This window comes from Neophocaena asiaeorientalis, unplaced genomic scaffold (genome assembly GCF_003031525.2).
Source record: "Neophocaena asiaeorientalis asiaeorientalis breed wild unplaced genomic scaffold, Neophocaena_asiaeorientalis_V1.1 scaffold39, whole genome shotgun sequence".
NCBI classification, from domain to species: Eukaryota; Metazoa; Chordata; class Mammalia; order Artiodactyla; family Phocoenidae; genus Neophocaena; species Neophocaena asiaeorientalis.
In genome coordinates, this window is record NW_020175670.1 from 3,611,374 (window position 1) to 3,629,527 (window position 18,154).

General features: G+C 37.9%; 1 protein-coding gene across 1 annotated transcript in view; it reads right to left on the minus strand.

Annotated features, from left to right (window-relative positions):
- Positions 1-1,035: 1,035 nt before the first annotated feature.
- The window catches only part of GRXCR1 (glutaredoxin and cysteine rich domain containing 1), a 313,061-nt gene continuing 295,942 nt past the window's right edge, over positions 1,036-18,154 (minus strand). The window contains exons 3-4 of the mRNA XM_024731758.1: positions 13,125-13,190; positions 1,036-2,134 (exon numbers count right to left, since the gene is read on the minus strand). Of these exons, the coding sequence (XP_024587526.1) occupies positions 1,955-2,134; positions 13,125-13,190 (246 nt within the window). The 3' untranslated portion in view covers positions 1,036-1,954. The remainder of the gene's footprint in view (positions 2,135-13,124; positions 13,191-18,154) is intronic.

Below are 18,154 nucleotides of genomic sequence, written 5' to 3' on the forward strand. Positions count from 1 at the left end.
CAGACAAGAGGACACTGGGACTATGGTTGGATTTGCAGAAACATAGCCAAGGCCTGAGTAGTCAGGAAGGAACTTTTGGATAGGCCTTACTACTTAATTCTAGAATCTCAGGACCGTATTGGAATTGTGATGAGAAACTGTTCATTGATGCAAGAAACTCATTTTTCCTGACAGAGGGGAAATCTACTCTCAACTAGACATAACTCTACCACTGTCTTAGTTCTGTTCATATTTAATTTCCTCCTCCTGTCCCCTCCCCACTGTGAGGCAGCCATTCTATAGATTAATTTTGCCTATTCTTTAGCTTCATATAAATGGAATCACATAGTACATACCCTTTGTATCTGGCTAAGTTTATTCATAAAATGTTTTTGAGATTCATCCATATTATTGCTAGAATCAATAGCTTGTTCCTTTTTACTCCTAGGAAGTGTGTACCTGTATTAATATACTACAGTTTGCTTATCATTTCTCCTGTCCTTGGTATCTGAAATCTTTCTGTTTTTTGGCTATCATGAATAGAGCTTCCATGAAACTCTTATAAAGTATGGACATATGTTTTTCTCTTGAATAAATAAGTAGCAGTAAAATTGCTGAGCATACAATTAGCGTATGTTTACCTTTATTAGAAACAATCAAATGGCTTTCCTAAGTGGTTGTACCATTTAATATTCTCATTAGCAATGTATGAGTTTAAGTTATGCCATATCCACACCAACACTCAAACAAACAACTTTTATCTGACCTTAGAGTCCCCAAATATGCTATTCCTCTACCTGAAGTATTATCCCCCTTGTTCTGTGACTAATTAGTTGACCACTTACCCATGATGTCTCCGTTTAAATATCAGTTGCTCAACAAAGTCTATTCTTATCATTTTCTAACTCATCTAGGTTGGCCCTCCTGCTACACATTCCCAGAGCACACTGTACCATTTGTGTAGTATTTATAAGACTCACCTTGCTTATGATTATTTGTTTAATACTTCCTTCTTTCTTAGAGTGTGAGCTCCATGAAAGCAGAAACCATGCCTTCCACTACGCCTGGATGATTAGAAAGTACTCGGTAAATATTTATAGCTTTTTGCAAAACCAAGATGTAAAATGTTTTAATTACCTTATCACAGATATAGTGAAGGTGATTTGTTAAAACCATTCATAAGGGAATCCATCAGAGTACAGACACATGTACAGGTAGGCATCAGCTAATAATTATAGCAGAAATTCCTTTTGTCCACTTCGCTGATATCGTCTACTATGTTTTCAAACTATGTAATATTTTGTGTCCAGCTCAAGAAAACCATAACAGCATCTTTCTGGAGGGTTTTCAGGGACAATAGCACAAAGCAGATGTTTAAAACAATAAATCCAGATAAGTCTTCTGGCAGCTTTTGTATCATCACTAAGAAATTCATCGGATAACATTAATAATTTATCATTAATATCATCAGCTCCAAGACTACTTTACAGCTTTAAAAATAATTTACTCCTTAAGTATAAGTAAGATCATATTCTTTCCCACTACCCAGAGCTCTCTTCTTCCCTACAGCTGAGGCTCACATAAAATGTATGCATCTGGAGAGCTGAATTGACTCATCCTAAACAATAGGGTGGCATTGCAATAGACACCATTGGATACATTTTTTATTTTCTTTAGAAAATCAAACACATATAAGGAACCAGACTTTGGATATCTTGGAATTTTATCAGGCCCTCCATTAATTCCAATTAGAAACCAGGGTCTAGCACAGGGCTTGGCACATAGTAGCGGTTGAATAAACATTTATTTAAAACATCAATGAAAGTGGTCACAGCAAAAGCTCCAAACAAAGGAAATTCTAATAAACAAAGTTTATTGATTAATCCAGAAACATAGCCATTTTTTAAAAAAAAGTATAAACCAAATTATTGCTTTCAGTCAATGAAACCAGGCGCCCCATGGGTGGGAGCTCTGTTTAACCAACACAGCTCTTACAGCGCTGAAGGCCATTCTCGTTGCAAGCCGTGCACTTCAGGGCCTTGAAAGAGTCCGTAAAGCAGTTTCGAAACACTGACATTTTGCTCCCGTGGCAGATGGAGCACGGAAGAAAGCCAAAGCCTCCACAGGAGGGACACTCGTGTGGATGCTGCACTCTCTGGATAGGTGGCAGGGGGACAAGAGAGGACAGAACATGTGTTAGCATGACAACTCCATCAGCCCTCCTGTATTTCTGTACTGTGGACGGTCATAAAACAAGATCGGCATAATATGGCTGGGGACCTGAAATCACCTACCATTAATATACAATAGACGCAGGGGATACACTAACTGAGGTTTCCTTCATTATCTCATTGACGGCCATCAATAGCATAACCTTGGTGTGTAAGGGCTGGTACCTTTTAGGCTAAAGGGCACACACTTCCAGAAATCCATCATATGAAAACACATATTTACAAATCAAACAGTTCAGGAAATGGTCATTTGCATTAAAGGAAAATACTGTAACTTTCCCTTTAGTATCACATCACAGTTTTATATCTTTGTTTATAGAATAGTAGGACTAACAGTGAGTATGGAAAATCGGTAAACTAAAAGCTGGAGTGGATGAGCCACTGTCAACTGAAGATCCGTCATCATACTGCACATGTGAATAATGCTTTGTATTTTTAAAAGCACTTTCAAATGCATTACTATATAGAATCTTCCCTCATCCCACCCTTCACACACACTGACACCTTCTTCTGTAAAGCAGCTAATTCAAGCAACATTATCCTCATTTTATATTTAAAGAAACAGGCATAGAAATCTTAAGACATTTATCCAAGTCTGTAAAATTACCCACAGTAGCTATCAGCCTTTCTACCTCAAGTAAAAATAAAGTACCCATGAAAGTATAATGAAATTAACTAGCAAGGATGTTAAAGATATTTTGAAAATTATCCATACGTATTTCTATTTGCTTTTTTGAGCATGTGACCTTTACTGGAGTCTACTAGCAGCATCCATTTGCTGGGGGGAGATTAGGATCGATTACGGAATGAATACAAAGAGAATGTGAGTTAATACCAAGCTTCTGACTTGCAAAATAGGAATTTGCAGCAATGTTTGAAAGCCCACCTTTGTGACAAGAGTAATTGCTAAAGTAAGCTTGGGAAATGTAGACACAGACACACACACGCACACACACAAGCACACTCAAACATACCTTACATACTTAGACATACATACAGATTTTCCCTGGAAGTTCACACCTGTACTTAAGAAAGTCTCCAAAAAATCCAACTGAAAAGGTAACCGATTAACTAGGTTTAATCTACCATGTCCCTGGCAAGAAACCTTTTCCCAGAAAACAACTATAATTTTCTCATAATCAGTACCCTGTGGAATGTACTCTGGGAAACAAACATTAAGGATATGATTGCTTTAAAATTTATATATTCCCAGACCACTCTTCAGAGATGCATATTCTGTATATAGTAAGATTTGTTTACAGTTACCATTTGACTTTGCTATTATATCAAGATGGCAAAATCCATGGAATATCTTATTTTTAGTAACACAGAATTACTTTGATGGAAAGTAGTGATTGCCAGTCTGAATGACACAGACAAGGAATGTTGTCAAGTTTGTAGACACCCAAAGCTCTTCTAAAAAGTTAGATTGTATGTAGTAACTTAGTTTCTTTGTAACTGGGTTTTTGTCATTTCTTTGTGCAAGGTTGACCAAAAAATGGTGTACCAGACTTACAATTTTGCGTGATATAAAAATGTCTTTAGAAAAAAAACTTTCAGTAAAAACAAAAACAGTGAAGAAAGAGTGTAGTCTAAAAGCAAAACATAGAGAATTAGTAAGTAATGCTATTCTTATCAAATTTTAGAAAGAATATGATACAGTAGATAGGCCATTGACATGCATTAAAGCCATGCCAGGGATTATGTTAAAAATATTTAATGACTTGTACGAAAGAACACCAACTGGTCAGAAAGGACTAATAGGGCCCTGAATCCAGGACTTCACCCATTAGTGCTGGATTGTAAATAGAACTGGATTCCAAGTAGAGTGGGATCATCAGATTTTGCAATTTAAAAAATTGGGATGCCCAGTTAATTTGAATTTCTGACAGATCACAGATAAATTTTTATATAAGTATGTGCCAAATATTTTATGGGACATGCTTAAACTAAAAAAATTATTCATAATTTACTACAGGTTTAAATGTAAGTGGACATCCTATATTGTACCTGGCAATCCTCACAGGGGAGTTGCTGACAGGGAAGAGGAGAGCTGCTTGGGAGTCTTGGGGTAGCAGCTATTTACCAACCAGTATAAATTATTTTAATATCTTAACAACCAGTATAAACATGTTTCAATATTTTCAAATTCTTGAATAGCCTATGGTTTTCCCATAAAATATATTTGCAATGGCAAGCAAAGAACAACAAAGCTAGAATACATGTGAGCACTAGGAAGCTTCCTAGGTTCATTCACCAGCTATGTCACTCACTCCAAACACCAGGCTCTAAACACAGAGAACCCAAAATGATAACGCAGTGCAACACAATTAAAAATTACTGAAACTGAGCAGGACCCTGCAGAACCATCCTGGGGACAGACAACTCCCCACCCCATCCCCTGGCTCTTGTTTAGAGAAAAGCTTTAGCCTCCTAGGCCTTCCCTGAGTTCCAAAGAGCAAATTTAATCAGAGAAGAGAGAAAATGTGGAAACAAATGAAAACAGTTAGGCAAGACAAAATAATAATAGTCTAGCCATAAAACAAAGTCAAGGACCTTTAGTTCCTCCTCAAGGGCTAAAGATAATATCCTGAGCCATATCCTGGAGTTGTTTTGCAGATACTAAGACCCCCCCACTGCCAACGAGGTGGAAGAAGTTAACTGCATGCTGACCTCCAGTATGTAGACTCCAGACAGGTTGGAACCAGAAGGTTGATGATGTTAACTCCCAAAATACCACCCTGTTACCTCACCACCAACCAATCAGGAGGATGTTCACGAGCTGATCAGGCACTCTGTGACCCTCTTCCTCACTTTGTCTTTCAAAACCCTTCCCTGAAGGCCACTGGGGAGTTTGGATCTTTTGAGCATGAGCTGCCCATACTCCTCGCTTGGCCCCATGTTGGGCACCTTACGATAAACGTTGTACTTTCCTTTACCACACCCCAGTATCAGTAGATTGGCTTTACTGCATGGGTGACTGGACCCAAGTTTGGTTTGGTAACATTATCTTATATCATGGGCCTGGAACATGATTTACAAAAATTACTTTCAAAGGGTCAAAATATCAAATGTTAAATATATAATGAGTCTGCTCTTTCTTAAAGTTTCTCCACAATTCAGAAAAAATAAATTTTCTAAAATGAAGTTAATATATAAATACTAAAAGCCGTATTGTTCTTTTTAGAGAGAATCACAAATAGACCAAGGTCATTCTAAAATAACATCATCACTTGCAAACTGGTGGTCACAGAGTTTCTCCCCAGGAATCTCCAGCCATGTGTTTACCAGCACAGTGAACATACCAGAAATTGTCAAGCTCTGTTGTCTCAAACTCAGTTTAAATTTGGCTGTCAATTTGAAATTTAGAGACAGAACTTTTCATTAGATTACTCAGTGCTGTAGTCCATACTTTAAACAAACTGGATCTAGTATATCTTTCTTTGCCTTCAAGCTTTCCAAATGGGAAAAGTCCATGGAAGAGTCATTAACCATTACAGATGGTCACTTCAGTTACGATGGTTATTTCTTTGTATTCTAGAACATCTGTTAATTTTATATTTGTAAGATGGTAAAATCAGTTGATTCAACTGATCAAGAACAGGAAGTAATAGAATAATAAGAAGAAATAAATAAATAAATAAAATAAAACAATGTCAGAATCTGTGCAATGCCATGATGAGATATGTCTTTTACTTTAAAGATATGTCTTTTACTTTAAAGATATGTCTTCTACTTTAATTCACTCATTAAATTGTCTCAACAATTTAATGAGTTAATTCATGTAAAGTGAATAGAATATTGCCTGGCACATTGTAGCTACTTAACAAGACATGATTAGTTATTATTTCACTAATAAATCCTTATTTGAAGAGATTTTTATTAGCTGCTGCCTCAAGTTAAATTGCTTGTGGTCACATGACACAACCATTTTCTACCATTCATAGAGTCATTTTATTTAAACACTTCTATACTTAGTCTTCTGGTCTAAAGTGTTACCACTGTAAGAAAGGGAGAGTAAATGTGTTTCAGTTCACGTGAAAATTCTGATGTCTTGGAGCACAGTATTGGAAAGATTCTGAGGCCACTTCCACTCAGGAAAAATTAACTGTTTCAGCCATAAACTTGGGAGAGAAAAGGGATAGCTTACATAGGATGTAGTGTCTATACCCAATTCTCACACGAACCTGACGTAATAGAGACTATCTCATTTCACAAATGATGAAACAAAGTCTCTTAATGAGTTAAAAAAAATGTTCAGCTCACAGTGGAATTTGAAAATTAGAAATTAGAGAACTCTCTTCAAGAACTATATGCATGCCCTTTCCTCTTTAAGAGTAGTTTTCAACCTTTACTTACATCCATTTTTTCCCAAATAATATAGTACATGGGATTCCCAAAACATAAAACAGTTAAAAGGATAAATGCTGCAAATGAAGCAGAAGTGGGGTGGGGGTGGGAGTGGGTCTTGAGGGGACCCACTAAGGCTCCCCCAGTGTTCCACTAGCCTCCAGAAATCTTATTCCTGTTACATCACCCAGTATAAGCTATTCCACTTGTTCTTCTAATAATAGTAAATAATTCAGTCATTCCTAGCCATCTCGTTCAAAGAGCGCTTCTGTTATATTGGAACTCTGGTTCCAACTTAAAAGAGTTCCAACAATGAGAAAGAGCTGGCTTCTACTACATGTTCCTGTGTCCTAAGTCCAATACCTCAGTAGACAGCTTTGCCCTCAGTGCAAGATGGAAAAAGAGCTAAAAAATTCCCCAAATTTGAACAGTGTTCCAGCTTGGAGGAAGCAGGAATAACTGAAGTTAACAATAGTCATTATTGGTAGTAACAAAACAGACTTCCACTTTCAATGAAGAGGTTAACAAGAGACACTCTGACCTTCAAGCAATTAAGAAATCTAGGGTAGCTCTTCAGTGTCCTGGAGCCCAGCAAAGCTTGAAACCAGGCAGACTTGGCTGAGAATAGCACCCAGTAAGAGAACTAAATCTACAGAGTGCCCCTTTTCTGAATAGTGGTTTGGGTAGAGGCATGTCCCTTGGGGATGGAATTCAAGAAAAAAGGAGTGCAAAATCATCCTCCCTTTTACCTCTTTCTGTTCATATATTCTTGGCAAGGGAATTAAAAAATAAAACTCAGTGGTCTCATTCCACAAATTAGTCCACATTGCCGGGAACTGTGCAAGGTGTAGGGGATATAGCAGTGAACCAGAGACCTCCCTGTTCTCTTAGTAGTAGCTCTCAGCTACAAATAAGGATTTATTAGTGAAATAATGATTAATAATGACTAATCTTATTGAGTGGTTACTACGTACCAGGCAATGTTCTATTCACTTTACATGATTCACTCATTAAATCTTCTCAACAACCCTTTGAGTAAAAGGCAGATCTCATCATAGTGTTGCAGAGATTCTGATGACATTATTTGAGGATGGCCTTGGTCTATTTGTGATTCCATTTAAAAATGATGATGTAGCTTTTTGTATTCATATATTAATTTTATTTTAGGAAATTTATTTGTGGTTTTCGAATACGTCCACTCCATACTGCAGTCATCTGAACTGAAGCCCCCAAGCATTCCCTAGTCTCTAACAAAGGACCAAGGGGACAAGGGGGGAGTTCATGAATGACTGTCAAATGGGTTTCCTTTGTAGCACAAACTCAAATTTCATAAATATAAAGAGTTTTTGCTGTTATATAACATAGGAACAGGATGCTAAGATCAAGGGTCTTCAGTGTTTTCTTCAAGATCAAGAAATGAATGCACTTCTTATTTCTGAACTCAGATCATCTAACCTTATTTTAGGAGAGCTAGAAAATCTCTTAAGTATTTTACCAAAGAGGATGCAATTTATCTGAGTCTCCATGACCATAAACCCCATCATCCAGCTTGTCTATGAAGCAGACTCACTCCATGTAACAGATTATCAAAGAATGAACACTTGGCATATAATCATCTCTGGATGACTCACCTTTTTCTATGTATTTTGTTTTAAACTATATTCAATAATTTAATTCAGCAAATTCTTGTTAAGTGCCTAATAAACGACTCTCTGTCTGACCTAGCTCTTAATAAACAGAATCGTTCCTGATAATTAGAGTTCCTAGCATTCTCAATTTGCAGAGCTGGGAAAGAAGCCCCTGAACAAAATGCTGACACGGAGGAAATTTGTTGCTTATATTCCCGAATGCATAAGCCAGATGTATGAGTCTGATTCTTGACCCAATGGGATGTACTGCCACAACCCTACTTAAAAAGATGTTCCAATTCCAGAGAGAGGCAGCCAGAGCACTTGGCCTGATTTCCCAGGTGAGTAGGTGGTACTCTGCTGCTGTAGTCTCTGAACATGCTGCGGCCACCCACCCCACGGAGAAGCAACATCACCCAGAATGGCTTCTCCAGGGAGGGTCAGGCCAGTCTTTGATAGCTCGAATGCCTTGTACAGACAGCCTGTGCCATTTCCAGCATCCTCAGTGTATAGCTGGGAATCTTACCTCTGTTCTTCATAAATAACAAATCAGGCTTTACAAGGAAAAATGTACAAAAGTGGACACTATGTTGGCAATCTCACCAGCAATGACAACAAAAGGTTTGCTCATATCTTTTAAAAAAACAGCAAGGCAGCAGCTTACTTAGAGCTTCTCTACCATCTGAGATATTTAATCCAGTACCTGCCATAACAAGGTGATTGCTAATCATCTCAGGGATGCCCTGACTTCCTCTGTGTGGGCAACATCAGGACCAGCTATCCATCTCGGTTATTGTTTGGGGGAAATCCTTAGACATCTCTTTGCTTTTGATCTTTAGCCTGTTTATTAATATGAGTAAATACATAAATATATAAATAAATTTTACCCCCCAAATGGTGTTTTTATTCATCTTTTTACATAAAATAATTCTTTTTCTCTTCTTTTTCATTGATTAACTGCTTTGCCTTCTCAAAAACAAACAAAAAAACAAAACAGACAAAAAAAAAAACCTTGGATGAAAGAGGATTCATTCATCTATTCACTCAACAAATAATTATTGGGTGCCCATTATTTTCCAATTCCTGTTCCAGGTGCTAGAGGTAAAGAACAGAACAAAATAGACAAGAATCTGTGTCCACGTGGAGCTCATATGTTACTGGGAAGATCCCCCGCAAACTGTCCAAGGAGCAGAACACGCACTGGTACAGGTAGCCTTATTAAATCCAAGTCTCATACCAGCTATTGACATATTTCACTTGCTTCTGCTGTCTTTAGCCAGCTCCTCATGTTTGAGGCCACTGACAAGTCTTCATCAGCGAATCAGGCCCCCTCAGGTTCCCCAAGCAATTTTCACTTAGATGGGAAGTATGCTAGAATTCTTGGGCCAGAGGACTTGAAATTTGATTTGCTGACACCGTTTCTGATGACCCAGCTGCAGATGCTAAGCCTCTTTCCTCTTCATTGCTGGGGTAACTGCTGAAAACTGGGGCCTGAATTACAAAGACCAGGGTGATGAATTATGCAGCACCCAAGTAACAGCAAGTTAGAACTTAGTAGGAGCTGTCTGGTTTCTCTCCGAAGTTATTGCCAATTTCCCCCTCTTCCACAATGCCACACTAGCATAAGATCCAAGTGTTAAAATTCAGTCTGTTTCCTGGACCTAGTACTCTGCCTACCTCCCAGTAAACTTCTCATCTGGGCCTTGGGTCCTGCCACATTTGATCAGATTTCCCAGATACCTATATGACACTTAATTTGAGAGTGATGGCCGCATAGATTCATGGTTAAGATTATGGAGTCAGGCTCATGAAAATCATGAATCAAACACTATTTGTAAGGTCTGGAGCAAGTGATTTAATCCTCTGTGCCTCCATTCTCTTGTCTGTAAAACAAGGATAATAATAGAACCCACCTTGCAGAGTTATTGTAAGGTTTCAATAATTTAATACGTATAATACCAAGAATATTGCTACTTAGTAAGGACTCCAATGTTTCCTACCTCAGGAATATTAAACTCCTGTTTCATTGCCAAAAGCCAACCAGAAGAATGGAATGGGTTTGGATCTGAATCTTGTCCTTTATCCACTTTTTCTGGTTCTTCCAACTGCTTCTCCAAGGCCAGTCTCTCTGCCTGGGTGAGTTTGCCTTAAACCCCAGGCCCCTCACAGGCAGAGTTCAGGACTTTCTGGATGGCTGCAAATTCTCTGCCAGTTTTGTTATATGGACAAAGCAGCCCAACAGAGTTATATAACACCTTATAAATCCTATGAACGGTAGAAGCCAGTACCGTACTATTGTACATATTTCAACATTAAGAATAGTTTTAAATGTTTCTGGCTTATTTATGTCATCTGTAGAATTGAGACAGACTTAATGAAGAGCATAAAATCCTCTTTCAAAATTCTTTGAACTGAGAGAAAGAGAGAGGTTATGTTAATATATAGCATGGTGGTGTTAATCAAGTTGCAGAATTAAGAAATTATAGACTTAAAAGAATAAAGTCCATGAATAGCTAAGTCAATCGTCAACCTTTAAAAAGAAGAGTAATGAGGGACATTCACTTTATAAGACTCTAAAAGATGCTTTTAAATCACAGAAATAACAACAGTAGGATATTGATACAATAGGAACAAATAGAGCAATGGAACGGATTAGAAAGCTCAGACAAAGACCCAGGTACATATGGGGATTTACTGTAATAAAAAATTGGCACGGGGGCTTCCCTGGTGGCGCAGTGGTTGAGAGTCTGCCTGCCGACGCAGGGGACACGGGTTCGTGCCCCGGTCCGGGAGGATCCCACATGCCACGGAGTGGCTAGGCCTGTGGCCATATATTCCAACACTTTTCATGGGCAAGGATAAGAATACACAACTTACAGAAGAAGAAACTTAAAAATTTAACAAGCATACAAGGAAATGCCCAAACTCAATGGTTATCAGAAAAACATTAATTAAAATAAGGCAATATCTCTCTATACCTACGACCCTGGCAAAAATTAGAGAACAGAAAATTGGAGAACAATGTAAAACATTGCCAGGAATGTGGGAACATACGAAACCTCTTTCTCCACAGGAGGGAGTGTTGGATGCTGCAAGCATCATGGAGAGCCATCTGGCACTACCTGAAAAACTGGGGATATGCATAAGCTATTACCCAGCGATTCCTACTCTCAGAGAAATCCACAAGCAAACATGGTCAAGGTTGCTCCTTGCAGCACTGTTTGTTTGAGGGAGAAGTTAGAGGACATCAGTGGAAAAAATGAGTAGATAAAAAATACTGGGTGGGCTCCATGCAGCTGCATTGTCCAAAATAGGAGCCATCAGTCAGATATGGTTAATTATTTTAAAATTTGTATTTAATTTTACTTGACTTGAATTTAAACTTAAATCAAGTAAAGTTAAATAAAATTAAAAATTCGGTTCTTCAGTCACACTAGCTACCTTCTAAGCGCTCAATAGCCACATGCAGCCAGTGACTACTGTTTTGGATAGTACAGATATAAAACAGTTCCAGATATAAAACTTCCAAAGGAAGTTCTATTCAACAGTGCTGTTGTGGGAAAGTACACAGCAGTTAGAAGAAATGGATTAAAGGTTCGCATAGCAATACAGATGGTTCTTAAAAGCATAGTGCCTAAGAAAATAATTTGAAACACAATTAGGTACATTACATGACATCATTTTTAAGAGTAAAAATGTGCAGAGAAAATAATAACACATATTAACCAAGTTAAATCACTTAAATAAAACATACATATAAACCCAAATTGATGGTTTCATGGAGTTGGAGTAGAGTACAGGGACAAAAGGAAAGAAATGAACCCACCCATACAGATTTTAGAGCTGAGAGGAATTTTAGAATATCAAGTACACACCGTCATTGTGTTTGTCTTTCTCGGTAAAATTACTATATGAATAAAACATGATTCCTAACACCAAGTAGTATATAGTTCATTTGGGACATGAATTAAATGCCCAAAGACAAGTAATACAAAAGTTAAAAGACTTTGATAAGCACCTAAGAAAAAGAGGGATACAGGAATGCAAAGGTGTGAGAGATCAGGAATGATGTGGGGAAGAGGTGATACTGCAGATGGGCCTTGAAGATGGTGAAAGGGAATGAGGAAATGGAACAATAGCAGGCTTGCACAAAAGAATGGTGGTAAAAAACCATGAAGTGGAAGGAATGGTAGAGAATCAGAAACGAGGTCAGCAAAGGAGACTGGACCAAAAAGAGCTGGCGCGGCACAATAGATACCGTGTAACCATATTGCATAGTTCCCCTGGGAAAGTCTGGGTTCAGGTTCACTGCCGCAGAATAATTATTAATGCACCCTTTTCACTCTCAAGGTGTCCCAGTTTAGACTATTTTATATATATATATATATTTTATCCTACATACAGAGAGAAGTAGGCTGATAAAATACCGGAGCAGAGAGGTATTAAGGGCTTCCTGGTTGCATATTCATTTGATACATCATATATTTGAATAAGTATTTCTCAGATGTTGTCATTATAAATATAGGAACAAAATTAAAAGGTGCACTTTTGGAGAAATAATTTTTTCTCTAATCTTTAGAAATGATGAGCTGGTCTGTAGGAAAAATAAAATAATTTAAATAAAAAATTTTATATGTGCTTCAAGATAATGGCCTGACATGAAACACCTCATCAACATCTCTATAACAGAGAATTAGGCTCTAATAAAGCCGACTGGAATTTTCACCTAATACCACGAGGTTGTTAGACACTAACACTAAAGTCACTCTAGCTGGAGGAAACCTCACTGTAGGTGGTAGCAAATTAAAACTGCCACATGTATCCTGTTACATATTTGTAAGAACACAGAGAAAAATTCAATTAGGAAAACTCAATTACAATCAGAGTGTGTTGAATGTTTTGATTACTAAAAATAAGTTGCTAAAAGCACAATTACCTCAATTTTGGTTAAGAGGTCTTGCAGTTCTCCTGATTCATTCATTGACAAAATTTTCTCAGCACCCTATTAACAAGAGAGGGTAGGGGAGAAAGAAAATCCATTTTGTTAGTATTTGAGAAAACAAAGTTCTAGCCAGGAAAGTTTAACTCACAAAATACTGAACAGGATTTTTCCCTTCAGATCTAAGTAAACTCAGAACCAGGAGGCCAAAGAGGAGAGGAAATTTCTCTCTCCTTCACGTACTCTCCCATCTAGTAAGGCTAATTGTGGGCAAAAGGAGGACTGCCAGCAGAAGGTGAGTACTGGGAAGTCCATCCATGCCTGTCTGACGAAGTCCAGAGATGGAAGGTTCCAGCACACCTTTCAGAGCTGTTCAGGGAGCCTAAGCCAGCCACCTGGGAAAGGAAGCCTCTGAGCAAATCCCCAGCCTGGGCTGCCTCTGCCCTATTCCAGGCAGTCCTGGACATGCCCCACTCAGAATCCTTAGAATCTATGTCCATAAGGACATGCCCTCCTTAATGCTATTAAGATAACAGCAGCTAATAATAATGATAATAATAATAAAATTAATAACTACCCACAGTAATTAAGCACATATTAGGAGCCAGGCATCCAACATCATCTAATCTGATGTGCTAGGCTCACTTAATGGTAGAAATTGAGCCTCTGTGAGATTAAATAACAATTGCAAGGTCACCCAGAGAGAAAGCAGAGTGGGAATTTGAACACAGACAGGGGAATTACTCGAGTCAATGGAGTAAAACTCTACTTAAAAATGAGAACCTGGGCTTCCCTGGTGGCGCAGTGGTTGAGAGTCCGCCTGCCGATGCAGGGAACGCGGGTTCATGCCCCGGTCTGGGAAGATCCCACATGCCGCGGAGCGGCTGGGCCCGTGAGACATGGCCGCTGAGCCTGCGCGTCCGGAGCCTGTGCTCCTCAACGGGAGAGGCCACAGCAGTGAGAGGGCCGCGTACCGAAAAAAAAAAAAAAAAAAGATAACTTTACCTAAAAACGCAAGAGGGAGGAGATATGGGGATATATGTATATGCATAGCTGATTCACTTTGTTATAAAGCAGAAACTAACACACCATTCTAATGCAATTATACTTCAATAAAGATGTTTAAAAAAAAACTTTACTGTGAAAATGAGAACTGGGATGATATATGCACTTTCCAACAAACTAATCATGTTTCTTTGAACTACCCCGTTTTCCTTTCCTTTCCAGCCTCTTCTTAACCTTCTCCCACTCTACTTCTCAACATGCAGCCATAGAGGCCATAGAAGGAAGAAGTTATTCTTCCCTTTTTTAAATTATTTTAAAAGAAAACAGAAAAACTTTCATAGTTCTAGAGGCGGGAAGGCCAAGATTAGGGTGCCAGCATGGTCTGGTTCTTTTTTTTTTTTCTATAACATCTTTATTGAGGTATAATTGCTTTACAGTGGTATGTAGGTTTCTACTGTATAACAAAGTGAATCAGCTATACATATACATATATCCCCATATCGCCTCCCTCTTGCGTCTCCCTCCCACCCTCTCTATCTCACCCCTCTAGGTGGTCACAAAGCACCGAGCTAATCTCTCTGTGTTATGCAGCTGCTTCCTACTAGCTATTTTACATTTGGTAGTGTATATATGTCCATGCCACTCTCTCACTTCGTCCCAGCTTACCCTTCCCCCTCCCCGAGTGCTCAAGTCCATTCTCTACGTCTGCGCCTTTACTCCTGTCCTGCCCCTAGGTTCTTCAGAAACTTTTTTTTTTAGATGCCATATATATGTGTGGCAGTATTTGTTTTCCTCTTTCTGACTTAATTCACTCTGTATGACAGACTCTAGGTCCAACCACCTCACTACAAATAAATCAATTCTGTTTCTTTTTATGGCTGAGTAATATTCCATTGTATATATGTGCCACATCTTCTTTATCCATTCATCTGTCGATGGACACTTAGGTTGCTTCCATGTGCTGGCTATTGTAAATAGAGCTGCAATGAACATTGTGGTACATGACTCTTTTTGAATTTTGGTTTTCTCGGGGTATATGCCCACCAGTGGGAATGCTGGGTTGTATGGTAGTTCTATTTTCAGTTTTTTAAGGAACCTCCATACTGTTCTCCATAGTGGCTGTATCAATTTACATTCCAACCAACAGTGCAGGAGGGTTCCCTTTTCTCCACACCCTCTCCAGCATTTATTGTTTGTAGATTTTTTGATGATGGCCATTCTGACTGGTGTGAGGTGATACCTCATTGTAGTTTTGATTTGCAGTTCTCTAATGATTAGTGATGTTGAGCATCCTTTCATGTGATTGTTAGCAATCTGCATATCTTCTTTGGAGAAATGTCTATTTAGGCCTTCTGCCCATTTTTGGATTGGATTGTTTGTTTTTCTGATATTGAGCGGCATAAGCTGCTTGTATATTTTGGAGATTAATCCTTTGTCAGTTGCTCTGTTTGCAAATATTTTCTCCCATTCTGAGGGTTGTCTTTTCGTCTTGTTTGTGCTTTCCTTTGCTGTGCAAACTTTTAAGTTTCATTAGGTCCCGTTTGTTTATTTTTGTTTGTATTTGCATCACTCTAGGAGGTGGGTCAAAAAGGATCTTGCTGTGATTTATGTCATAGAGTGTTCTTCCTAAGTTTTCCTCTAAGAGTTTTATAGTGTCTGGCCTTACATTTAGGTCTTTAATCCATTTTGAGTTTATTTTTGTGTATGGTGTTAGGGAGTGTTCTAATTTCATTCTTTTACATGTAGCTGTCCAGTTTTCCCAGCACCACTTATTGAAGAGGACTCCTTCAATTTGTTAATATGGTTTATCACATTGATTGATTTGCGTATATTGAAGAATCCTTGCATTCCTGGGATAAACCTCACTTAATCATGGTGTATGTGCTTTTAATGTGCTGTGGGAATCTGTTTCCTAGTATTCTGTTGAGGAGTTTTGCATCTATGTTCATCAGTGACACTGGGCTCTAGTATTCTTTCTTTCTGACATCTTTGTTTGGTTTTGGTATCAGGGTGATGGTGGCCACGTAGAATGAATTTGGGAGTGTTCCTCCCTCTACTATATTTTGAAAGAGTTTGAGAAGGATAGGTGTTAGATCTTCTCTAAATGTTTGATAGAATTTTCCTGTGAGGCCATCTGGTCCAGGGCTTTTGTTTGTTGGGAGATTTTAAATCACAGTTTCAATTTTAGTGCTTGTGATTGGTCTGTTTATATTTTCTATTTCTTCCTGGTTCAGCCTCGGAAGGTTGTGCTTGTCTAAGAATTTGTCCATTTCTTCCAGATTGTCCCTTTTATCAGCATATAGTTGCTTGTAGTAATCTCTCATGATCCTTTGTATTTCTGCAGTGTCACTTGGTACTTTTTCTTTTCCATTCCTAATTCTATTGATTTGAGTCTTCTCATTTATTTTCTTGATGAGTCTGGCTAATGGTTTATCAATTTTGTTTATCTTCTCAAAGAACCAGCTTTTAGTTTTATTGATCTTTGCTATCGTTTCCTTCATTTCTTTTTCATTTATTTCTGATCTGATATTTATGATTTCTTTCTTTCTGCTAACTTAGGGTTTTTTATTCTTCTTTCTTTAATTGCTTTAGGTTTAAGGTTAGGTGACTTATTTGAGATTTTTCTTGTTTCTTGATGTAGGATTGTATTGCTATGAACTTCCCTCTTAGAACTGTTTTTGCTGCATCCCATAGGTTTTGGGTCATTGTGTTTTCATTGTCATTTGTTTCCAGGTATTTTTTCATTTCCCCTTTGATTTCTTCAGTGACCTCTTTGTTCTTTAGTAGTGTATTGTTTAGCCTCCATGTGTTTCTATTCTTTACAGATTTTTTTCCTGTAATTGATATCTAGTCTTATAGTACTGTGGACAGAAAAGATACTGGATACGATTTCAATTTTCTTAAATATACTAAGTCTTGATTTGTGCCCCAGATATGATCTATCCTGGAGAATGTTCCATGAGCACTTGAGAAGAAAGTGTATTCTGTTGTTTTTGGATGGAATGTCCTATAGATATCAATTAAGTTCATCTTGTTTAATGTGTCATTTAAACCTTGTGTTTCCTTATTTATTTTCATTTTGGATGACCTGTCCAGTGGTGAAAGTGGGATGTTAAAGTCCCCTACTATTACTGAGTTACTGTCAATTTCCCTTTTCATGGCTGTTAGCATTTGCCTTATGTATTGAGGTGCTCCTATGTTGGGTGCATAAATATTTACAATTGTTATATCTTCTTCTTGGATTGATCCCTTGATCATTATGTAGTGTCCTTCTTTGTCTCTTTTAATAGTCTTTATTTTAAAGTCTATTTTGTCTGATATGAGAACTGCTACTCCAGCTCTCTTTTGATTTCCATTTGCATGCAATATCTTTTTCCATCCCTTCACTTTCAGTCTGTATGTGTCCCTAGGTCTGAAGTGGATATCTTGTAGACAGCATATATATGCGTCTTGTTTTTGTATCCATTCAGCCAGTCTATGTCTTTTGGTTGGAGCATTTAATCCATTTACATTTAAGGTAGTTATAGATATGTATGTTCCTATTACCATTTTCTTAATTGTTTTGGGTTTGTTATTGTACGTCTTTAAGCCTCCATGTGTTTCTATTCTTTACAGATTTTTTTCCTGTAATTGATATCTAGTCTTATAGTACTGTGGACAGAAAAGATACTGGATACGATTTCAATTTTCTTAAATATACTAAGTCTTGATTTGTGCCCCAGATATGATCTATCCTGGAGAATGTTCCATGAGCACTTGAGAAGAAAGTGTATTCTGTTGTTTTTGGATGGAATGTCCTATAGATATCAATTAAGTTCATCTTGTTTAATGTGTCATTTAAACCTTGTGTTTCCTTATTTATTTTCATTTTGGATGACCTGTCCAGTGGTGAAAGTGGGATGTTAAAGTCCCCTACTATTACTGAGTTACTGTCAATTTCCCTTTTCATGGCTGTTAGCATTTGCCTTATGTATTGAGGTGCTCCTATGTTGGGTGCATAAATATTTACAATTGTTATATCT